The 25,933-nt window shown below is 42.1% G+C and overlaps 1 protein-coding gene across 1 annotated transcript in view; it reads right to left on the bottom strand.

Moving 5' to 3' along the window:
- Positions 1 to 4,892: 4,892 nt before the first annotated feature.
- Positions 4,893 to 25,933, bottom strand: part of LOC142750385 (uncharacterized) — a 240,543-nt gene continuing 219,502 nt past the window's right edge. The window contains exons 9-10 of the mRNA XM_075859387.1: positions 20,995 to 21,064; positions 4,893 to 5,205 (exon numbers count right to left, since the gene is read on the bottom strand). Coding sequence (XP_075715502.1) covers positions 4,975 to 5,205; positions 20,995 to 21,064 — 301 coding nt within the window. The 3' untranslated portion in view covers positions 4,893 to 4,974. The remainder of the gene's footprint in view (positions 5,206 to 20,994; positions 21,065 to 25,933) is intronic.

Genomic DNA, 25,933 nt, shown 5'->3' with positions numbered 1-25,933 from the left:
CTTGGTGATATAATTTCTGATCAAATGAAAAGATATTATTCTTTAAAATAAATTCCATACTACTACAAAAAAAGTCAATTTGTATTGGTAGTAGTTCCGTATCCCTCTCCAGTCTTATTTTTAGTTTTTCCAAACCCAATACATGTTCAATGTTGCTGTAGAGTGCAGCAACATCCAAAGTAATAAATAATAGATTTTCCCTCATCGGAACGGTCTTTAGATCCACAATTAATTGGGATGAGTCTTTTAAAAAACTTGGGAATTCTATCACATATTTTTGTAAAATTATATCTAGGTAGTGAGAGAGGTGACAGGTGGGAGATTGCATACCCGATATAATAGGTCTCCCTGGTGGGTTAATTAAGTTTTTGTGTATTTTTGGAAGATGATAATAGAAGGGCATGTTGATATTCTCCGGGATCAGATAATTTTTTTCTTTTTTATTAAGAATATTATTCGAGAAAGCTTGATTGACCATGATTTTAAGGCCTTCCAAAATTGTCGATAAAGGGTTAACTATGAGTTTCCTATAGTAGTTCTCATCTGATAAAATTCTCATTGCTTCTTCATAGTAGTCTGTAACATTTTGAATTACTGTCCCCCCTCCCTTGTCTGCTGATCTGATAACTAATTGGTTATTATTTTTGAGGTTTTTTAGGGCTATTTTCTCTTTATAAGTAAGGTTATTTTTTCCACGGATTTTGTATGAATCTAGCTCCTCATATATATCATATATTTTATATATTTTTTTACTTTGACTCTAATCATATGTACACTCTGATATGTAATTTGAGTTGGTGTTTTTATTTGTGTATCTGACCCGGTAGTTCTTGTTTTTAATTGACCTTTCACTCGGTTATTTAACCGACACCCCACCCTTTCATTTACATACTACCTGAGGAAGAAACCGGTCCGGTTTCGAAACTGTTCATTGTTAAACAGTTGTGTTTTTATATCTTCTTGTATCAATAAATCCTTTCAATACCGACTATACCGTTATCCTTGAGGAACTTGGAATACACGTCCTTTGGAAGATCCTATTGATCAATAGCGCATAGAAGACACCCGTTTTTTTGGCTTTTTTGCTTTTATTCCTTCATTCATTATTGAGACTTTGTACTTCAAGTTCTCAAACCGGGTCCTATGCTGCAAGCTGATCCTGCCACCAATCTACCGTGGAGGCTACCTAAGTGGAATTTGTTACACTGGATGTTATGCTCCCAGCATAACCCCACCAGGTGAGCGTATTTAGAACCTTGTTCACACGTGTAAAATCACAGTGTCACGCACTATTGTGCGCTTTGTGTTTTTTCTACCTTTCTCCACAATAAATGGCTCCCTTTGGTTGGGCTGAACCAGCACGGGGGCCGAGATAAATCACTTCTTGAGGGTCTCAATAGCCTGGACGGCCTCAGGGGGCCAATGGAGGACATCAGCACCCTTGCGAGTAAGGTCCGTAAGAGGCTTAGCGACGACCGAGAAGTTGGCAATAAATCTCCTGTAATAGTTAGCGAACCCCAAAAAACACTGTAGCGCCTTCAGGGAGGCAGGTTGGACCCATTCCGCCACAGCCTGAACCTTGGCAGGGTCCATGCGGAATTCATGAGGAGTGAGGATTTGACCTAAAAATTGTATCTCCTGTACCCCAAACACACATTTTTCGGTCTTCGCAAACAGATTATTTTCCCGGAGGACCTGGAGGACCTTCCTGACATGCTCCACGTGGGAGGACCAGTCCTTGGAAAACACCAGTATGTCATCAAGGTACACTACAAGAAAATTACCCAGGTAATCTCTCAGGATTTCATTAATAAAATTCTGGAAGACGGCAGGGGCATTACACAACCCAAAGGGCATGACCAGGTATTCGAAATGACCTTCGGGTGTGTTGAACGCAGTTTTCCACTCATCCCCCTCTTTGATGCGGATAAGGTTATATGCCCCCCGTAGATCGAACTTAGAAAACCATTGGGCCCCCTGAACCTGATTAAAAAGATCCGGAATCAAAGGAAGGGGATACTGGTTCCTTACGGTAACCTTATTCAGGTTCCGATAATCAATGCACGGCCTAAGACCACCATCCTTCTTCCCCACGAAGAAGAAGCCAGCACCTACAGGAGAAGTCGAGGGGCGAATGAAACCCTTGGCCAGGCATTCTTGGATATACTCCCTCATAGCTTCACGTTCAGGACATGAAAGATTAAATATCCTACCCTTAGGAAGCTTGGCACCAGGCACCAAATCGATGGCGCAATCGTAAACACCTCGGAGGCCTCCTTAGAAAACACATCAGCGAAGTCCTGAACAAACTCAGGAAGCGTGTTTACCTCCTCCCGGGGAGAAATAGAGTTAACCGAAAGACATGACATCAGGCATTCACTACCCCATTTGGTGAGATCCCCAGTATTCCAATCAAACGTGGGATTATGCAGCTGCAACCAGGGAAGACCTAATACCAGATCGGACGATAATCCCTGCATCACCAGTACAGAGCACTGCTCCAAATGCATGGAGCCAACAAGGAGTTCAAAAACAGGAGTATGCTGAGTAAAATAACCATTAGCAAGAGGAGTGGAGTCGATACCCACTACCGGGATAGGATAAGGCAAATCAATAAAAGGCATTTTTAGAGACATAGCAAATTCCACAGACATGATATTAGCAGATGAGCCAGAATCCACGAAGGCACTGCCCTTGGCAGACCGGCCAGCAAACGAGACCTGAAAGGGAAGCAAAATTTTATTGCGTTTCATATTAACGGGAAATACCTGTGCGCCCAAGTGACCTCCCCGATGATCACTTAGGCGCGGAAGTTTTCCGGCTGTTTATTCTTGCGCCTGGGACAGGTGTTCAGTAGATGCTTGTCGTCCCCACAATAGAAGCAGAGACCATTCTTCCTGCGAAACTCTCTACGTTGTCGATGGGACATGCAGGCCCCCGAGTTGCATAGGTACCTCCGAGTCCTCCGTGGAAGAGAGAGGAGACGGGACCTCGGGGGGAATCGCAGGGAAGTCAGAGGGGAACACATTGAAACGTTCAAGCTGACGTTCCCTGAGACGTCGGTCAAGTCGTACTGCTAGGACCATAACCTGGTCTAGGGAGTCAGAAGAGGGGTAGCTAACCAGCAGATCCTTCAGGGCGTCAGATAATCCTAACCTAAACTGGCACCTTAGGGCCGGGTCGTTCCACCGAGAAGCTACGCACCACTTTCTAAAATCAGAACAGTATTCCTCAACAGGTCTCTTACCCTGACGTAAGGTCACCAGCTGACTCTCGGCTAAGGCAGTCCTGTCAGTCTCGTCGTAAATGAGTCCGAGGGCAGAGAAAAAACGATCAACGGAGGAAAGTTCAGGGGCGTCAGGAGCCAAGGAGAAGGCCCACTCTTGGGGCCCTTCCTGGAGTCGGGATATAACGATACCCACCCGCTGGTTCTCGGAACCTGAGGAGTGAGGTTTTAGGCGGAAATAAAGTCTGCAACTCTCCCGGAAGGAGAGAAAAGTCTTACGGTCCCCTGAGAACCGGTCAGGTAACTTGAGGTCGGGTTCTAGAGGTGAGGTGAGGGGTACTACTAAGGCAGCGTCACCCTGGTTGACTCTCTGAGCCAGGGCCTGGACCTGTAGGGAGAGGCCCTGCATCTGCTGGGTCAGGGTCTCAAGGGGGTCCATGATAGCGTCAGCGTAGGAGAAATGGTAGACTAGGTATGGGCTTGTTATTATGTAATGGCAGGAAGGAGGTGAAGGGAACAAGTGAGCCCTAATCTACCCACCGCCCTGTCCCTGTCTACTTGCAACGACCCGCCCTAGGCGACGGGGTACAACTTGGCGGCGGTCCCTACGCTGTCTAAGTGCAAGGGAGTACAAACAGGGAACACGCAAGGGAAGGGGCAGTAGCCCACGGAACGCCGCGAGGAAACGGAATGAGTAGTCAGGATCAGGATGAAGTGGAGTATACCAACGAGAGCACGGAGCAGGAAGCAAGCCAGGGGCAAAGCGAAGCAGGATAAGCGGAACTGAAGCAAGGCAGAAGCACGGCAGAAGCAGGCTGGAGCAAGGCAGCAGTGGGGCCAGGAATCCAAGAAGAATAACAAGCACTGAGGAAGAGAACACGGCAGGTATAAATGGACAGGGGGCGGAGCTAACTCCGACTGACCAGGCCGCGATAGGCTCTCCCACTCCTGAGCCTGCCACCCTGGTTGGTGGGAGCCGGTGTCAGTCTAAGAGGTCTGGCCTCAGGTGTCGACTGATTAATCCCGGGAGTATACACAGACGTAGTACCTGGCAGATCCTTTACAGGCAATGTGCCTAAATGCGCCAAAATTTTGGCACCAAAAAAATTGGTCTAAAGTAAGTCATCAAAGGTGGCATAAAGTTAGACAAATGTGTATAAGGCCGGGTTTACACGAGCGTGTACGTTTTGCGCATGCAAAAAATGTGTCATCCCCGTATGATGCTCGGCTGCGTGATTTTCGCGCAGCCGCCATCATTATGACACTCCGTTTGAATGTTTGTAAACAGAAAAGCACGTGGTGCTTTTCTGTTTACATTCGTGGTTTGACAGTTGTTGCGCGAATCACGCGCGTCCCACGGAAGTGCTTCCGTGTGGCATGCGTGATTTTCACGCACCCATTGACTTCAATGGGTGCGTGATGCGCGAACAATGCACAAATATAGGACATGTCGTGAGTTTTTTGCAGCGGACTCACGCTGCGCAAAAATCACGGACTGTATGCACTGCCCCATAGACTAACATAGGTCCGTACGACACACGTGAAAATCACGCTCGTGTAAACGAGCCCTCAATATGCGCTGAATTTTTCATTCATCCTGAGCCACTTTAAGAAATTGGACACATCTAGCCTTTTTCTAAACTGTCTAAAGTTACGACACTATTAGTAAATCTGCCCTATAGACTTTTAATGACAGTCAATATATAAAATATAATCATGCTGATTACAATGCAATATAACCATTGTGTTCATATTTTTCTAGAGTCATCAAGAGGGTTGGATATAACAGAGTTATGAATAAGAACAAAAAGTGGTAAATATGTCAGAAAGTCAAGGATATCCAACTTCTTAATGTGACTTAATTCCAACTGTGCAGCTTCTTCATGCTCCCTGCTAATCCCACCGGCTTTTAGTTCTACCAGGAGCTGTTCCACACTGATACTTTTGCTTTCAGCATCAATGTTGCATAGAAAGAGTTGCTGAAATACAAAATTGCAATGTAAATTATTGGCAACATACAGACAACCTGGGTAGATGTAGTAGCAGCAGCAGCAGCAGTTTAGCAATAACATGAATTCTTGTGTCCAGTTCAGATCTTCTACAAGTTATTAAACTTTATTTGTGTTTGTTTTTATATATATATATATATATATATATATATATATATATATATATATATATATATATATATATGTTTAATTATTTTTTATTTCACAAAATATGAGCTTAATGAGTGTTTTAGTTCCAGCCCTATTTTATTTTTTGGGCTACCCAAATATTGTTTTTTGTGAAATATAAGGCTGCTTTTTATTCCACTTTATAGTAAAATTTGTATAACACTTTATATCAATATTGCGTTTTATTGAGGTAAAATGTGCAAAGAGTATAAAACAAGATGTTTTTTACATTTATATTTATTTTATTTTCACAAATTCACATTAAAATAAATAAAAAAAAATTGATTCCCATTTTACTTCAATTGTTCTGGTGTGTAATATATATATAGTTTTAGATGATTGAAACATCATAGTCTCCTCTAGTGATTGGTGTAAACCAAGCCAACCAAGAGATGGTATAAGGAAGAGAAACGTGTCTAAGATGTTTAGCTAGATGAGCAAATTTATCATACAGCATACACCACATTTACAAAGTTTCTGAATCTCCAATGTAGATGATATCTATATATAAACTGTCAAATTGTGTTCAGAGATCAGCATACACCTGGAAATATTATTTTTGGGTATTTTTAGTTATTTTAACATGAACAATCAAGTTGGTTGGTTAAATGAAACATCTGGCACATAAACATTGGGGACCACCTCCCATATTCTCCTTTAAAGTGCAGAATCAGATGTGTTGGTGGCATTCGCATTACCAGCACTTCTGCATTATACAAGTTGACCAATATAGTATTATCTTCTTTGATGGTTGTTAAAGAGGATCTCCATCATAAGGTAGTAAATCAGAAGTTTTAGGGCAGTATTTAAAGTTTGCTAATCTTGTTTGTTTTACTCATAGATATTGTAATTTGATTTGTTGCATATTTACAAAGTGACAATAGGAAGTGCCGCTATATTGGTTGTCAGCTTTGTATTAGCTGCTAGCAGTAAATTGTTACTTGACGCTATATATTGAACATGCTGAGTCTTGGAACTTTATGGTAAGATTCAGAGCATAAATGTGTTAACCAGTTGCTTGTACAGTACAAATCTGGGAAGAAATATGAAGAAATGATGAATAGTTGTTGACACTTCTCGTCTGAAGAAGGTTTATTCCCTAATCCCCCTCTCCCCTCCTGTTCTAATAATCATATTTATCAGGTATAAGTATGTGATCTGTTGAGGCCCCTCTGTCATGGCCTAGATTTTGTTTATTGTCTACATCACTGAAGATTTGAATAATACACTGGTATATAAGATGCAGAACTAAAGGAATACATTCATCTCAAAGGACTTCCATCCAATATTCTGAGACTTTAAAACTTAAAAACAACCACATCCCATTGCTGCATCTACTAGGCACAGAATATAATAATCATAGTCAAGCTAATTTAATGATGAAAATTTTAACTGTATGACAAGCAATCCCCTAGTATAATGTTATTGTCAGACTCCCTTTCTTTACAAGCTGCTGTGATCTGATAATAACTCTGCAAACTCAGGCAATATTTTCATTTAAAATTTCTACCTGCCACATGTTCTTCCGGTAGAAGTTGTAAAGAGTACACAAAACGTTTTTTGCCACCATGTTTTACAGTGAGTGGGGTTTGTAAATCATTTTTTTTCTGAGCTGCCACAGTATGAAGATATCATGATAATGCTATAAAAGATGAATACATTTCTTAAATTTTCTTGTTGATGCTATGATGCTTTCTTTCAACCACTGAAATACTTCATATAAGAATAAAATTATAAATAGGGCTGACACCCTTAGTTGCATCATCACCCACCATATCCCCGTCTTCACCTTGACATCACCACCCGTTTGGGAATTTAAAAGTGGCACATCAGGCAATGTCACTGACATTATAATGCCACCACTCCTGTGATTTACCCACATGCACATGTGACCTTTAGAGTCCTAACACCCCATGTCCCTGACAAACCCCAAAATGATGTAATCAGCTGTGATGTCACAAAGTCAGTTATGTCAGCCCCTGTGACAGCACGCCCATAGCATAATCTAATGCAATGGAGTTTTGAAGGAAATTCATGATGCCTCTCTCTTAACTATACTCCCAGGAATAGTCACCCTGGCTGTTTAGCAGCTATGGGTCCCAGCGCTCAATATATAGGGCTGACCCCTTGTGACATCCCCATCCATTCTAGAGTATTTAAGGGGACATATCCTGTATGGCATCATAACCCCTATGATGCCACCACCTTAGTGATGCTACCACCCCTATGATGTCCCACATGCACTGATGCTGTGCTTGGTACCCAGCAGCACATGTTCTTGACAACCCCCCAGGTGACATCACTTAGGCAGGAATGTCCCCAATGCAGTGATGCTGGTCCTCGTGAAATTTTGTCTGCACAGTCATCATCATCCGCTATTCTTCAAGGGGAAACTTTATTGGCACCTTCATGGGCCACCTCCTATCCTAGGTGCAGCTGCTGAGGTTGTCTACCAGCTGTGAAACCCAATGCTCAATTTATAGGGCCAGCTCCTCTTGTGATGTCACTGCTCATTAAGCCACCATCTGTGATGTCAGCACCATTTCTGAAGCTTTAAAGGAGACATATCAGGCAATGTCACGGACATTACCCATTCTTACATCTTCACCCTTTAATGAGGCCAGTTGTTCCCTGTACTTTGTGTATTTCATTTAAACTCGCATAGGAGTTGATAAAGCATTTTAAGTAGGTGGATAAAGGGGCCTAGGGTACAGCAAAGGCCCTGAAGAAGGAGATTCAGAAACATAAATGCTAAACTGACATTGTTCAAGCCAGAGTTTTTTTTTTGTGATAACGACTCATTCTAGTTTTCCCTACATATATCAATCCACAAGGGCACGTGATCATATAGACTACATAGCTAGAGGAAAATGTGAACCTGTAAGGGATCGAAAACGTCTCCCCTGTGCAAAGGTGGAACCTCTAGCCAAATTCCAACAACAGGAGCAACCTAGACAAGGCAAGTTACCTTTATTTGGGGTGGAAAGATAGGTATGTAGGGGTCTCTTTGAACTACCAACAGCAATAGCTCATCCTAACTCTGGGTCCCGTCTGCTCTCCATGTTAAGTTACACTCAATTTTATTAATTATGTCTGGCTATAGTCAGTTTGTAGACACTGTTTGGCTAACATTTCGATGAGAGCACTATACATATGTGCACAATTTATATGTTACTTATGCTTAAAAATGACTTCTACATTAGTCTAAACATTGCATGACTTTATTGGGGTTGTGTCGATAAACACAATTTAATGATACATTGATGCTGTCACAAATTTTCTGGTGGTAGATGTAAGAATCCAAAATGTGAGATTTTTTGGAAATTTTTTGCATTCTCTTGAATTCTCTGGGTGAGTGCTGCAGGCAACCAGAACTTTTAACAACTCATTATGAGAAATCCTAATCATTTCTATGGGGAACACTGCTGCCAATGTGTATCAATTTGAAGTAACAAAAAAAGAAAATGCTGCAAAAAAAAACAAAAAAACACGCTAGTGTGGATATGCCCTTAAAGTGTCAGAAACAATTTTCCTTATTTTTGTGAAATTGTAGTAAGTCCCATAAGAAGTACAGAACATCAAAGGAACACTCAGTACAATGAGAAAGGGGTTGATTTGACGTATATGTGTGCAAATGTCCGCGTCTCCCCTACTAAAGCCTCACTCTAATTGTACTTGTTCAGTTGGAAATATAAGAATGCTTCTCATTTAAAGAAGCCTTTAATTTTACTGTGGTTAAAACTAATAGTCCTTTGCTTTCATTCTTCTACTTTTTACCCTTCATTTTCTTTTTGTGTCTGCACCTGTTTGCACCACTTTCACAATCAATTTAAAAATGATGGGTAATCTTCTGGCATTAACCTTGGTGTGTGATAATATGCTGCTTGGCCTGAAGAATAATTACCAAGACCAGATCAACTGAGAACTGAACATTCTTCATGTGCTTAATGTTCACGTTTCACAATGTCCACTGTAAAGAAGTTTTGCTTATTTAGGTTACAAACAATTGTTGCATGGGTCGTCTGACAGCTTGTAAGTTAAAATACAAACCCTGTTCTGTCATATATTTTACATACACAATATACACATAGATAGATAAATAGATGGCCCTCTGTGGATAGATAATTAACATGGGCTAATGATCGGGCCAATGATCTTTTATGCTGTCCTGAAAATCACCATTGTCGGCAACACATATCCTCGTGTATACAGGGGATATGCTGTCGACATTATGTAAACTGTATACTGTATTAACGATCGTTCGTCCCCATGTAGTTTACATTGAACCATATAAAGTGCCGTTAAACCTGTAAGTATCGGCGATCGGTGCTCATTATGGGCAAATATCTGCTCATGTAAACCCACCTATACTGTAGATAGATGGCCCTACATTTATATAAAGTAGATAGATAGATGAGAGATAGATAAATGATAGATAAATGATAGATAGATAGATAGATAGATAGATAGATAGATAGATAGATAGATAGATAGATAGATAGATAGATAGATAGTGTAAAGGATCTGCCAGGCACAACTTCTGTGTATACGCCCATAGGTAATCAGTCTGCACCTGAGTCTATGTCTCTGAGACTGACTCCATCTTCCACCACTCAGGATGGCAGGCTTAGGAGTGGGAGAACCTATCGCAGCCTGGCCAGACGGAGCTAGCTCCCGCCCTCTGTCTATTTATACCTGCCTTTCCTGTTCCTCCTTTGCTTGTGATTCTTCTCGTGTGGTTTCCTGGCCCAGCTACAGCTTCTAATTATTTGATCCTGCTCCATACTGACCCTGGCTTACTGACTACTCTCCTGCTCTGCGTTTGGTACCTCGTGCACTCCTGGTTTGACTCGGCTCGTTCACCACTCTTGTTGCTCACGGTGTTGCCGTGGGCAACTGCCCCTTTCCCTTTGCTTTGTGTTCCCTTGTCTGTTTGTCTCGTGCACTTTCTGAGCGTAGGGACCGCCGCCCAGTTGTACCCCGTCGCCTAGGGCGGGTCGTTGCAAGTAGGCAGGGACAGAGTGGCGGGCCGATTAGGGCTCACTTGTCCGTTTCCCTACCCCCATCATTACATAATCACAAGCCCTATACCTAGTCTACCCTGCTCCCTGACACTACTATGGACCCCCTTGAGACCCTGGCCCAGCAAATGCAGGGTCTCTCCCTACAGGTCCAGGCCCTGGCTCAGAGGGTCAACCATCCTGACGCTACCATGGTAGTGCCCCTCACCTCACCTCTTGAACCCCACCTCAAGTTGCCTGACCGGTTCTCATGGGACCGGAGTACTTTTCTCTCCTTTCGGGAGAGTTGTAGGCTCTACTTTCGCTTAAAGCCTCATTCCTCAGGTTCTGAGAGCCAGCGGGTGGGTATAATTATGTCCCGGCTCCAGGAAGGGCCCCAAGAGTGGGCCTTCTCCTTGGCTCCTGACGCCCCTGAACTTTCCTCCGTTGATCGTTTCTTTTCTGCTCTCGGACTCATTTATGACGAGACTGACAGGACTGCCTTTGCCGAGAGTCAGCTGGTGACCTTACGTCAGGGTAAGAGACCTGTTGAGGAGTATTGTTCTGACTTTAGGAAGTGGTGCGTAGCTTCTCGGTGGAATGGCCCTGCCTTATGGTGCCAGTTTAGGTTGGGTCTGTCGAACGCCCTGAAAGACCTGCTAGTTAGCTATCCCTCTTCTGACTCCCTAGACCAGGTTATGGCTTTAGCGGTACGACTTGACCGACGTCTCAGGGAACGACAGCTTGAACGTTTTTGTGTTTTCCCCTCTGACTCCCCCATGATACCTCCCGAGGTCCCGTTGCTTCGCTCTTCCACGGAAGACTCGGAGGTACCTATGCAACTCGGGGCCTCCGTGTCCCCCCGACAACGTAGAGAGTTCCGCAGGAAGAATGGTCTCTGCTTCTATTGTGGGGATGACAAGCATCAAGTGAACACCTGTCTTAGGCGTAAGAATAAGCAGCCAGAAAACTTCCGCGCCTAAGTGATCATCGGGGAGGTCACTTGGGCGCACAGGTATTTCCCATACATATGAAATGTAATAAAATCTTGCTTCCCTTTCAGGTCTCTTTTGGTGGTAGGTCTGCTACCGGCAGTGCGTTCGTGGATTCAGGGTCTTCTGCTAATATCATGTCTGTGGAATTTGCTATGTCTCTAGCTATGCCTTTGATTGATTTGCCTAAACCTGTCCCGGTAGTGGGTATCGACTCCACTCCTCTTGCTAATGGTTATTTTACACAGCATACCCCTGTTTTCGAACTCCTTGTTGGCTCCATGCATTTGGAGCAGTGCTCCGTACTGTTGATGCAGGGATTATCGTCCGATTTGGTTTTAGGCCTTCCCTGGTTGCAGTTGCATAATCCCACGTTTGACTGGAATACTGGGGAGCTTACCAAATGGGGTAATGAATGCTTGACGTCATGTTTTTCTGTTAATTCTATTTCTCCCCCTGAGGAGGTGAACACGCTACCTGAGTTTGTTCAGGACTTCGCTGATGTTTTCTCTAACGAGGCCTCCGAAGTGTTACCTCCTCATAGAGAATACGATTGCGCTATCGAATTGGTACCTGGAGCTAAGCTTCCTAAGGGTAGGATATTTAATCTTTCTTGTCCCGAACGTGAAGCCATGAGAGAGTATATCCAGGAATGCCTGGCCAAGGGTTACATTCGCCCCTCTACTTCTCCGGTAGGTGCTGGCTTCATCTTTGTAGGGAAGAAGGATGGTGATCTTAGGCCATGCATTGACTACCGTAAGGTGTTTTATCTCTAACTGTCAATATGATTGGGTCTCATTCATTCCCCTCGCCGAATTTTCCCTTAATAACCGGGTCAGTAACTCGTCAGGGGTCTCCCCCTTTTTCTGTAATTTTGGGTTTAATCCACGGTTCTCCTCCGTTTCACCTGGTAGTTCCAACAATCCCGAGGTAGAGGTCGTTCATCGGGAACTGTGTTCCTTAGTCTGGGCCCAAGTTCAGAAGAACCTAGAGGCGTCCCAGAGAGTACAAAAAACTCAGGCTGATAGAAGGCGTTCTGCTAACCCCTTGTTTATGGTCGGGGATCTGATGTGGTTATCGTCTAGGAACTTGCGCCTTAAGGTCCCGTCCAAGAAGTTTTCTCCCCGCTTTATTGGGCCATATAAGGTAATTGAAGTCCTCAAACCTGTCTCCTTCCGACTGGAGTTGCCCCCATCTTTTCGAATACACGACGTGTTTCATGCCTCCCTCCTTAAACACTGCTCCCCGTCCTTGGCTCCCTCGAGGAAACCTCCTGTTCCCGTTCTCACCCCTGAGGGGGTGGAATTCGAGGTGGCCAAGATTGTGGACAGCAAGATGGTCCAAGGCTCCCTCCAGTACCTGGTCCATTGGAGAGGATACGGGCCTGAGGAGAGGACTTGGGTACCCGCCCGGGATGTTCACGCTGGGGTATTGGTCAGGAAGTTCCACCTTCGTTTCCCCAATAAACCAGGTCCACTTAGAAAGGGTCCGGTGGCCCCTCATAAAAGGGGGGTACTGTAAAGGATCTGCCAGGCACAACTTCTGTGTATACGCCCATAGGTAATCAGTCTGCACCTGAGTCTATGTCTCTGAGACTGACTCCATCTTCCACCACTCAGGATGGCAGGCTTAGGAGTGGGAGAACCTATCGCAGCCTACCCAGATGGAGCTAGCTCCCGCCCTCTGTCTATTTATACCTGCCTTTCCTGTTCCTCCTTTGCGTGTGATTCTTCTCGTGTGGTTTCCTGGCCCAGCTACAGCTTCTAATTATTTGATCCTGCTCCATACTGACCCTGGCTTACTGACTACTCTCCTGCTCTGCGTTTGGTACCTCGTGCACTCCTGGTTTGACTCGGCTCGTTCACCACTCTTGTTGCTCACGGTGTTGCCGTGGGCAACTGCCCCTTTCCCTTTGCTTTGTGTTCCCTTGTCTGTTTGTCTCGTGCACTTACTGAGCGTAGGGACCGCCGACCAGTTGTACCCCGTCGCCTAGGGCGGGTCGTTGCAAGTAGGCAGGGACAGAGTGGCGGGTAGATTAGGGCTCACTTGTCCGTTTCCCTACCCCCATCATTACAGATAGATAGATAGATAGATAGATAGATAGATAGATAGATAGATAGATAGATAGATAGAAAAATCTGAGTTAGGCCCCCTGCCCGTAATCACTTTCATGACAGCCACCCGCATTTGCGGGCCGTGCTCCCATATAAAGTATGGGAGCACGGTCCGTAAAAAGAAAAGAATAGGACATATCCTATCTTTTGCGGAGCCTTTCTACGGCACAGACGCCTTCCCGTAAATATACGGGAAGGTGTCCGTGGGCAATAGAAGTGAATGGGTGCGTAATTACGGTTCGTAATTACGAACCACAATTACGGATTAATTCTAAAGTTGTGTGCATGGGGCCTATACTAGTGGAATCCATATTTGGCTCGCTGCATAAGACTGTACCAAAGTCCTGCTTCAAAAATAAACCCAATAAACTACATCCCATTTGTGGAGTCAGTGTTTTATTTTGACAGAACTAGTAAATCCAGTCTGAATAAAACACATAAATTAACTAAAACTCATTGCCCCCGCAACCCCAGAGCACTCATGAGGGTGGACTGCTGCTGTGTCCTATTTTATGTGACAAATGCAAACTATCTGTAATGAGTGTTATGTTGTCAATGGCTGGCTGTAAAATATATTAATAGAGAGGTAGTTCACATAAGCTAAAAATATGTTCATTTTTCATTAACTGGCTTCAGTATTAAATTATGTCATTTTATGTTTATTCAGCAAAGAATGGGGGGAAATATTATTTAGAGATATAGTCATTGTAGTATTAAGATGGTAAATTACAGAAAACATGTTAAACTTTATACATCTCTTGGAAAAATCAGTTGCATTTTTTTAAAGAGTTATTTCAGAAGCCACAGAGATTGCCTGTTTATCCAAGTTCATGATGAATTCGATACTGGAACTACAGAACTAGTAAAATAATGTTCTAACCCACATCAAATAAATACACAAGACCATTATTTATGATAAAAGAACTGTGTTGCAAGCCGCACTTAATTTGACTTAGCACAGTACAGTTGGCTGACCTGACTGACCGCTGTACCCCAAACACTGATCCGGAGCATGCCTTCCACAATTCATACAACTTTCCACATTCAAGCATGTCTGCCTTAGATGCCCACTTAGGAAATTAGCAGTGCCCATTGCACCTCTACGGGATCCCCGACTAACCTTCGTGATCGCCTAGACTAATGAGAAACACTGCCGTAAGCCTAGCCTGTAGTTTACTCGCCATAGCCTTGCATCAAATCGTATATAAGAACCAACAATGGTTGGATAGGTGGGTATTGCTTTAACCTGTAAGTGAAAAACGTTTAGCCTGAATGTCAGAAAAGCTTCTAGCGTACACGCTTAATGTGTCCAAAGAACTCTGTTATCCCGACGGAGACAAAAAGAGTTTCCTCGTTACCCTCCGTCGGGCTGGTAAATTTGAAGGATGGAATAGCATAGTAGGCCTGAGGGATCCGGGAAATACTTTTTTAAAACATGGAAGCCTGGAAGCCTTTGTGTGACGGATGCCACTCTTTGGCATCTGTCACAGGTATAATGTTAAATGTATACGTCGGTGAGCTTTCCCAGGGTTGGAGTTTCCGAGAAAAGCATCAGGTAGCACCTGGTCCAGCCCTGGGGAAGCTTCTGATATCACTGTCCATAGCTAAATTTCTTCTGATGCTCTTCCCGGGGCCTCCAGTATTGTAAAGCTCCCAGAGCCAGAGTGAAGTCAGGAAATTCACTGAGCTCCCCCAGGGCAGCTTGAGGGTAGTTCACGCCCCGTTGGCTAACTACAGCAAATTAGCACATAGGGAGCCAACACAACAATGGGCCATATGTCTGGAACTGGGGGTCCAGGAAGAAAACAAAACAGCGTTGGAATCAGGGAGACAGCGCTATTCAGGTCAATAAACCAGTTCAACTTATATGACCTAGTCACAGGTCCTCTTTAAATGCTCACCACAACTGGCTCAGTCGATGGATCATAGACAAATTTAATTCCGCACCTATTGGGCTGGTCCTATTTGTTAACTGAGTTATTCCAGAAAAAAATAATATGTCAGAACATTAGTGGACAAGCCAATCTGTATAATGGCCCCAATCTAGAGATCCATTTGATTAGCAGCATCTTTTTCAGATAGCTCTCAGCTGTAAAGGAAATTATTCTGAATTATATCAGGCAGTTGTCATGTATAATCTTTAACAAATCAATTTAACGCAGGGCACCTAACAGGAAATCTAATTTGGCTAATAGTCTGAGTGGAACCACGGGGCTACATCACCTTACATGCTGGGGTTCTATCTGTGGTCCTGCTTGAGGGCAAGTTGGGGACGGGCTCACCCTTTGGCTTGTTCTTGGGTTAAAGGGGTTGATTGGGATTAAAAAATAACCTTTTCAAATACCCTATTAGTGGATACAAAAAGAGTCTCAGTCTCTGGAGGCCCCAGAGTGTCCCTGTATTACATGAAGAGGCCAATGATTTCAATGTGCACCATCTGCGGGCAGTGTTTTATAGAGTAGGAGGAGCATATTCTGGGCTTTGGAGTCCAGTGGGCGGCCTCACTGAATGATTGACAGCCTTTTCTGTATGAATGTGAATACAAAGATAGCTGTCAATCAGTGATTAGGACCGCCCGATGGATTTCTAAGCCCAGACTGAGCAAGGAAATAAATGAAAAAATTACAAGTAATACTGAATATTTTGCTGCAAAACTATGTATCCATCTGCTCAGCTCCTCCTCCTCTGTAGCACACTGCCCGCAGATCAACTGCATTTTTAACATGACGGGCTCCCCCTTAAGGAGTTTCACTTTAAATAACCCATTACCTGATTATACCCATTATAAATGTCTATGAGGAACAGTCAGAGAAATACTAATGTTAATAACAAAGAGGTATTTTCACAGCAGACAAATATTAGTAGTTGCAACAAAGTTCCTTCTTGGCTGACATTCTTTTCTAATTTAGTCTACGGTTCAAGGAAACATGAATCGATGAGCTGTAATTATTGCAATTCAGCAACATAAAGGAAGACAACAAAGGGTGAAAATTGTAGTACATTGATGTGGTACTGCCAGTTAAATTGAGATCCTTGCCCCCCATTGAGTTATCAGTGTGTCTATTACAGTCTTATTAAAATGGTAATGATTGTATACAAGTCTTAGACAGCACCTGTCAGCATTATACTCTTCAAGTTCACTTCCGTGCTTCATGTTCTCTTTTTAAGCTGCACAACAGTTGTTTTAGGGCAATACAAATCTATAAGGACACACAACTATCTGTGATGTCAGGTTTTTAGTACGTTTGACACATGCAAAGTGCCTACCAGATGCACAGAAGGTTCACTCATGGAGTAGTTTATTCTAATAGTCAATCAAATCATCCTACGCACAAACCGTAACATCAGTGGTGGTAAAATAAAGAAATTGCTGTTTATTTCATTAATATAATATTTGGTAATTTTCCAGATCTGATAAATGAAGAGGCAGTGATGATAATCTATATGCTCAGTTGCATGATGTATATTCTTTCAGATGTATTACATTTTGGAAGTATGACTTTGCTTACAGCACATTGACACTCATGTCCTCATGATACAGATGCAGCCGTCTTTACCTTGACATTTAACGCATTAAATAAACAATGGCTAGATCTCTTATCCTGACTTTTTCAATGACTTTCCAATGGCTTTTGTTGTGTGATATCACGCCGCAGCAAGTTATCAGAGTCAAGTTAAAGATGGCTACATCCGTATGTAACATTCATTGAATGGCAATTTGCAATAATTGGAGCTGCAGGCAAACATTCACTTGTCATTTTTAAGTCATACTAATAAAAAAAATAATAACCAGTAGTGTGATTATCTGTTTCCAAAACGTTACCCAGATCTCCAGTTTCCTGACCCAAGTATTAGGTCCTCTCCCCTGCCCAGGACAGACTGTTAAAATGTGCTACAATAAATAAAGTGGCGTAAATTTATCAATGTTTTCACGCCAGTTTCCTAGCGTTAGTACATTGGAAAATATGGCTTTGAGACAGAATTTCCTATTTATGAAGCCTCTGTGTCACTTTTTCAACACATCGAAATGTGTCAGAAAAAGTGATCCAGGTTTAGGGTAGGAACACACGGGGCAGATACGCTGCGTAAAAGAACACAGTGTATCCGTACTGGAAACCGCAGGGAATTCTGCCCAGAAAACTTATATTATTCATTTGAAATAAAAAAAGACCTTCTTTTTCTCATTTGCGATTTTTGCAGCGGAATCGCAGCATTTCCTCCACAAAAGTCGTTGCGAGTTTTACCTCCCCATTGAATTCAATAGGGAAAACCTACAACACAAGAGCAGTAATTAAATGTATACTGTGGATTAAAAATGCACCGCGTGTCAATTTATGAACGGTTTTTAGGCTGATTTTTTCTTCTGTGTGTGGATGAGATTAGTTCAAATCTTATCCACACTGCCGCTACTGTATTATGCTGTGAATTTTGCACAATGTAATCTGTTGCGCAAAATCTGCAGTGTATATGCCCAGTGTATTCCTACCCTAAGGCCGGGTTCCCACGATGCGGAGTTTCCGCAATGGAATTCTGTGTGGAAATTCCGCAGCATTTACGGTAGCAGCAAAGTGGATGAGATTTTGAAAATCTTATGCCCACGCTGCAGAAAAAAAAGCAGCGAAAACGTTCCTAAATGACCTGCGGTGCGTAATTTAAATCCACAACATGTCAATTTACGTTGCATTTTCTTTGCTCTTCTGTTGCAGGTATACTTACAACCCAGGCGTTGTCAACGCTTTCTTCTGTTTTTCTTCCAGGCCGGCCTCCTAGGATGACGTCTCATCCCATGTGACTGCTGCAGCCAATCACAGGCTGCAGCGTGACATGGCCTGCAACATCATCCCAGGAGGCTGGACTACACGCCATCAGAGGAACGTGTCACCATGACTACGGCCCGGGGTAAATACAAACTTTTTTCTAGTGATGCTTTCCGCAGCGAAAATTCCGCCTGGGAAACCGCACCACATTGTGCGTCCCCAACTTAAACTCAAGCAGGACCACAGACAGCACCCTAGCATGTAAGGTGATGTAGTCCCGTGGTTCCACTCAGACTATTAGCCAAATGAGATTTCCTGTTAGGTGCCCTACGTTAAATAGGTTTGAAGCGTATTCTACCCGTAGGAACCCGGCCTTACAGTTGCATTTATTTATAAAGCTTTTTCACCGCTTTTCTTACTCTACTCATATATAGCAAAAATTGTCATTCTTGCGGCGGAAAGGCTGAGATTCCGCCGCAAAAGTCGCAAATCAGAAAAAAAAAGCTTATACTTACCCCACTCTCCATAGTCTAGTCTCTGTTCTCCATCCAAGCCGGCAATCACAATCACAGGCTGCAACGGTCACATTGGATAAAACGTCATCCCATGAGACCGGGCTGCACGGACAACAGAGGGACGCATCGCCATGACTATGGAGCTCGAGGTAACTATAATTTTTTTTTTCTTTAACCGCTATTTTCCGCAGTAGACATTACGCCCGAAAAACTGCACCAGAATTTGGTGTGGTTTTTCATCCGGAATTCCCTGCGTGTTCCAGGGTGGATACGCTGTGTACTTTTACACATATCCGCCCTGTGTGAACATAGACTTAAGGTAGGCATATAAGTGTTTAAAACACATAAAATAAATTGTACACCATATACCCTTTCTTTATGGACGCAATTTGGCGAAATCTGCACTCCCCTAAACAGGGTACGATAGATTCATCAAAAAGCCTCACCCCCTGTTGAACTTGTTGCCCATAACAACCATTCACAGTGCAGCTTTAATTTTTGGGGGTGTGTTCCGACACACAAAGATAATGTCCAATCAGTGCGGACAGTGTCAGACTGTGTCGGGACACGCTTCTTTGACAAGAGGAATGGTAAAATTATTTTGACATTATTAACCATTTGCTTGCCTGCTCAGACCAAGTATGGCAAGAATATTTTACCTTTTAAAAAGAGATCAATACAGTAAACTTACAGATAAATAGTTAACCATCACATTTTTTGATGACAGCACCTGCAGGAGTGATTTTAATAACCTGCAGGGTCTATCTATCTATCTATCTATCTATCTATCTATCTATCTATCTATCTATCTCTCTCTCTCTCTCTCTCTCTCTTTCTATCTATCTCATATCTATCTATCTGTCATCTATCTGTCATCTATCTATCTGTCTATCTATCTGTCATCTATCTATCTATCTATCTATCTATCTATCTATCTATCTATCTATCTATCTATCTATCTATCTATCTATCTATCTATCTATCTATCTATCTATCTATCTATCTATCTATCATCTATCTAAGAGAGAGAGAGATCATGTGTGTAGTTATATCTAATATGTTGTTAAATACCATTTTAATATGTGCTTATTCACTCCATTCTCAAATGGGACTCCTGTAAAAGTAAAGTGAAAGGTCTAAATAAACCCCAGCAAACACATAACTATAAGATAACAAAGATAAAGTGAAAATAATCTGCAAACTAATAAACTTGAGGAATAAAACAAGGTAAAGATTTTAGGCAGGGCCTCAAATTTAATTTAAACAATCAAATTTGCCTTTCAAAAACTCCCCAAGGAAATCAGTTTAAATGCTGTCTTTGTCTACTCTCCCTATCCCCGAACCCTTCCCCCATCAAAGTACACATATGAACACAAAAAAAAAGCTGTTTAAAGGCTGCCAAGCATCCTTCTCTTTGTGACATAAGCATGAATCCAGGACAAAAAACATATGCTAGTGAACAGCATGCATAATATTAGACAGCTTTACTCGTTGCCCTCACCAGCTTCATGCCATGGTCCTACAATCGCAAGAGATGTGAAACATCAGCTACAGTTGTTACTGTTACTTGCTTAATACATTCATTGAAAATTGGTTAGGCCGAGGCATTGTTTTAAATCTGATCTACTCTAAAAAAATGGATTTAGTAGGGACTTTTTTTAATCCACCATTTATCAGAGGAAAACTAGTGAACGTTGGGGCAGCCCACCAGCCCTCCAACTATAGATATTGGGAGAAAGAAGGATTGGGATTGTTGGATTTTAACATGCCCAATCCTTTTTTCCTGCGGATGAGTTTCCCTCTCACCTTTGAAATAAACATGAGGCTGAGTGTGCAAGTTTTAGGGGAGGTCGAGGGAGATCTCTATAGACCAAACAAGTGCCCTACTGACATATATCTAATTTTGTATGACCAGCTTTAGTCTGGCCAAAAATATTTTGTTTTTGTTTTGCTGGACAAATACGTTGTTTTTTTTTTATTGTTCCAGGTAGGAGATGGTTTTATACGTCGTATATACATATAATGGGCTTAGAGAAATACCTGAATGAATTTTTATTAGAGAGTTACAGTCCTTCCTCCACACCAGACATACTGACCACTAAGGAGTCTGTGAGTCTGAACTGCCCCCATCATCAGTGCTGTAGTTCAGTGCACTGTACTCCCCTACTCACTGGTGCTCCATCAGCAAAAAAATTGGTTCAATTAATTCTTACCTTTGCCTTATACATTTTGAGCTCCAAGGCCTTGAAGTCCATATGGTCAATCAATGATCTCATGAAAGAACTGAAAAACATTGAATTAAAATGTATATTTGTTACCTACTATACCAATTGCAAAACATACAGCACAAAAACATGTGAGACGCGTTTTACATTTACAATCACTGGAAATAGTTGCCCACAATAACTAAGACTGGCATATTTTAAATCATGCCCACTTTTCTAATAATTTTTTCAATTTGATGAGCTGGGAGAAAATTTGCACATTTTTATGCAAATTTGGCAAACGTCATGATGGAACTTTTTAGTAGTCACATTTTACCCCAAAAACTAGGGTAACAAGTTTGCTAAATGTGAGCCAATTAGTTTTTAATTCAGACGAAACTGTTTTTGTATCCATAATGAACATTGAAAAATAATGTAAGTGGAAGACAAGTGAAACCCAGTGTTTTGCTTAGTGTAGGGCCTAAAGGGGGCATGACACATTGTTTGTATGGTGTACTTTGAATCAAAAGCATAACACAGTGTATCAATGTTGGCTGCAGTGTTCCTTCCTTTAACCCCTGTAGGACTGAGCCTGTTTTGGCCTTGTGGACACAGACGATTTTTTCAAATCTGGCATGTGTAATGCTTTTACCTATCCAAGCGATTCTGAGAATGTTTTCTCATGACATATTGTACTTTAAGTTAGTGAAAAAATTTGGTCGATAAATTCAATATTTATTTGTGAAAAACGTCAACATCTTTAAAAATGTGCCTTTTTCTAAATTTAAATGTATCTACTTGTAAAACAGATAGTAATACCACACAAAATAGTTACTAGTTAACATTTCCCATATGTCTACTTTATGTTTACATAGTTTTTATTTTTACAGGACGTTACAAGGTTTAGAACTTTAGCAGCAATTTCTCAAATTTTCAAGAAAATGTAAAAAGCCATTTTTTCAGTGACCAGTTTAGTTCTGAAGTGGCTATGAGGGCCTTATATATTAGAAAGTCCACATAAATCACCTCATTTTGAAAACTGCACCACTCATAGTATTAAAAACAGCATTCAGAAAGTTTTTTAACACTTTAGGCCTTTCACAGGAATTAAAGTTGAGGTGAAATTTACAAATTAAATTTTTTTTGTTGAAATTAATTTGTAATACATTTTTTGTGTAACACAGAAGGTTCTACAAGAAAAATGCAACTCAATATGGATTTCGAGGGCCTCCCTTTTTTTTTTAGAATATATTTTAGGCACTATGTCAGGTTTGAAGAGGTCTTGTGGTGCCTAAACAGGGGAAACCCCCTAAAAATTACCCCATTTTGGAAACTACACCCCTCAAGGAATTTTTCTAGGGGTATAGTTAGCATTTTGTCCCAACAGTTTTTTGCAGAATTTAGTGGAATTAGTCTGTGAAGATGAAAATCTACTTTGTTTTGGAAATTACATAGAATTTTTTCATTTTTACAAGGAATAAATGAGAAAAAGCACCTCAACATTTGTAAAGCAATTTCTCCTGATTATGGCAATACCCCATATGTGGTAATAAACTGCTCTTTGGACCTACGGCAGGGCTCAGAAGGCAAGGAGAACCATTTGGATCACATATTTTGCTGGGAAGGTTTTCGGATGCCATGTCGCGTTTGCAGAGCTCCTGAGGTACCAATACAGTGGAAACCCCCAAGAAGTGACCCCATTTTGGAAATTACACCCCTCAAGGAATTTTTCTAGGGGTATAGTTAGCATTTTGACCCCACAGTTTTTTTGCAGAATTTATTGTAATTAGTCTGTGAAAATGAAAATCTACGTTTTCTCAGCAAAAAACTGAGAAATTTTTACTTTGTACAAGGAATAAAAGAGAAAAAGCACCCCAACATTTGTAAAGCAATTTATCCTGATTATGACAAGACCCTATATGTGGTAATAAACTGCTGTTTGGACCTAAGGCAGGGCTCAGAAGGGAAGGTGAACCATTTGAAGCACAGATTTTGCTGTGAAGGTTTTCGGGTGCCATGTCGTGTTTTCAGAGCTCCTGAGGTACCAGTACAGTGGAAACACCCAATAAGTGACCCCATTTTGGAAACTGCACCCCTCAAAGAATTTATCTAGGGGTGTGATCACTTTTATGACCCCATATTTTTTTTGGCTGAATTTAGTAGAAATCTGGCATGAAAAATAAAATGTTACATTTTTCACAAATGCGTCCTTTATAGGACAGATTTTTTTGGAGACACAGAGCATGTAAATGAAAGAAAGCACCTCAATATTTATTGGAATTTTTCTTCTGAGTTTAGAAATACCCCCAAAGTGGTCTAAATATGTTGTCCGGACACATAGCAGTGCCTGGAAGTGAAGGAGCACCACAAGGATTATGAGGCCTTATTTTTACTTGGATTATTTTTAGCTACAAGCATAGGCCTAAAAAAATTGTGCAGATCATACACATTAGTTAGAGTATAAGGTATTAATCTAGGGGTGTAATGAGGGTTTTTATTAATTTTTTTTTTAGAGTGTCCAATTTAAAAAATGGGTAAAAGACCAGAATGATAAAAGGGAGGGGGGGGGGGGGTTTAAAAGAATAAAATTTTTAATCTAGCCAGGGGTGGAATATGTGGAAGTAGTCCTTCATGCACAGTCCGGGTTTAGATGGGCAAATGTCGCACTGATATGTGGCATCCTTATGGATACCCCTTTTTTTGCAGACACAGCATCTTTTTTGTGCCCTGCCTTTTTTTCCTGTGCCAAGCACTTCACTAGGAAAGTGCTTCCCAGGAACAATTCGGCAAACACGACTTGGAGCAGCAGACGTTTCCCCCACCTCGTCTCCAAGTAAAATAAATTTTAGCATTTTCTTTTGGTACTCCAAGTATGTACCCGGATGGCCAGCTTTCCTGAAAATTAAAAAGGAGTTATATAGTGCCATCTGGACAAGGTATACTTCCAATTTCTTGTACCAGATTTTACTCTTTCTCATGGCACTATATGGTTTCAACACCTGATCATTCAGGTCGATCCCCCACCATGAATTTATTATATGCCTGAATACACACAGGCTTCATCGTGGATGATGTGAATCCACGTGTTGGGACAGGGGTGCAGCTGGCGTCATGTATAGATGTCAGCATACAGACCTATATTTTTGTCTCTTTTTTGCCATTTGATAGCGATTGGCCAATGAGGGTCTTGGGAAGCTGCCTCTGATTTCTTTTGCATCGTCCCACATGCCACTGTTTTTTTGTCTTTTAGACATTTGAACAGAGATACACTTGTGTACCAGTTGTCCAAGTACAAGTTGTACCCCTGATCAAGCAGTGGGTGCAGGAGGTCCCACACTATCTTCCCTGGAAGGATGGGTGACAAGTTGGGGGCTGTATTGTCCTGTCCTTCCCCTCATAAATCCAGAAAGCGTGTGTGTGTATCCGGTCTCCGCTTGTACACCTTTATCCCATACCTGGTGCGCTTATTTGGCAAATATTGGCGAAACTTCAGCCTGCCCTTGAAGTGCACCAGAGATGCAAGAAAACACACTGTGATTGGTAGGTCTGAACAGACCCACCAATCACAGCAATCGCCGGAAATGGACCAATAGCAGCGGTCCATTGCCGGTCACATGGGACATGGGGAGGGGGGAAGGGAGCACAGTAACTGTCCCGGGAACAGTTTTTATAACTTTTAGGGAGGAAACAATGTGATCAGTGGATCTTTGAGATCCACCCATCACATTGATAGCCAGCAATGGACTGCTTTTAAGGGTCGGTTGCCGGTGACTGAGATGTGTAAGCTGTCGGGGGAGGTATTTTTTACCCGCCCCCGGCTAAAAACGCACTGTGATTGGTGGGTCTGAGACCCACCAATCACAGCAATCACCGGCAATGGACCACCATTATTGGTCCATTGCCGGTCACATGGGGCAGGGAAGGGGGACCTTTGTAATCGTTCCCGGACTTAACTACAAGTCCAGGAACGGTTTTTAAAACTTTTACAGTAAAAACAATGTAATCGGAGGATTTGTACAGATCCACCGATCACCAGCATCAGACCGCTAATCGGGGTCCTTTGCCGGTGACTCGGGAGTGTTAGCTGTCAGGGACAGCTTCTCTCCCAGTTCCCGGTTCACACAGTCACCGGCTGTGTTCACCGAAAACAACTCAGTAACTATATGTCCTCATGCGGGAAGTAACCTCCCACGACAACGTATAGTTACTGAATCGTGTGGTAGGGGTTAAGTAGAGATAGGCTAGATATATTTATAACTAGAGTCATTTTTAAAAATTTGGATTTCACTTCTTAGTGCTTTTAATAAATATAAAACCAACAATGCAAGACTTGGGACATAAAATTAATAATGCAGTAAGCATTAAGTTGCGGCATCAACTGCAGAAAGGCCACTCGAGAGGCATCCAAATTTCAATAAAGAGTCACAGAACTTTGTTCCATCCAAAGAACTCGAAAGTTGGACTTTAATTTAGGTTATTTCTAATTCAAGAATAAGAAAAGTTGTTTTCAGCTGTATATACCATAAGCGTTTTATATTCACATTGTTTCTTTACAATATATGCTTGACAGGATTAAAGGGAAAAGAAAAGATGGCAATTGAATTGGACAACTGAAAAAAGGGTGGAGAGTCTGTTCAGATAAAGAAGAAAGAAAATGAATAATATGTTTTCATCTTTTTATCAAAAGGGAACAGATGGGGTTGTCATAGTTTTCAGTCATGAAAGTTATGTATCTAGAGCTTAGATCTTAAACTTTGTTTTAATGAACTTCTATTAACCCCTTCCCAACATTTGATGTATCCATACGTCATAGTCGAGGTAGGGGAAGTATGGAACAGGCTCACGGAGTGAACCCGCTCCATACGAATGCGGGTGTCGGCTGTATGTTACAGCCGACACTTGAGTGTAACGAGCGGAATCGCTCTCGAGCACGATCCTGCTCGTTTAA

Source organism: Rhinoderma darwinii, chromosome 3, assembly GCF_050947455.1.
Source record: "Rhinoderma darwinii isolate aRhiDar2 chromosome 3, aRhiDar2.hap1, whole genome shotgun sequence".
NCBI classification, from domain to species: Eukaryota; Metazoa; Chordata; class Amphibia; order Anura; family Rhinodermatidae; genus Rhinoderma; species Rhinoderma darwinii.
The sequence above is the reverse complement of the archived record's forward strand: the minus strand, read 5'-3'. Positions and strand labels throughout refer to the sequence as shown.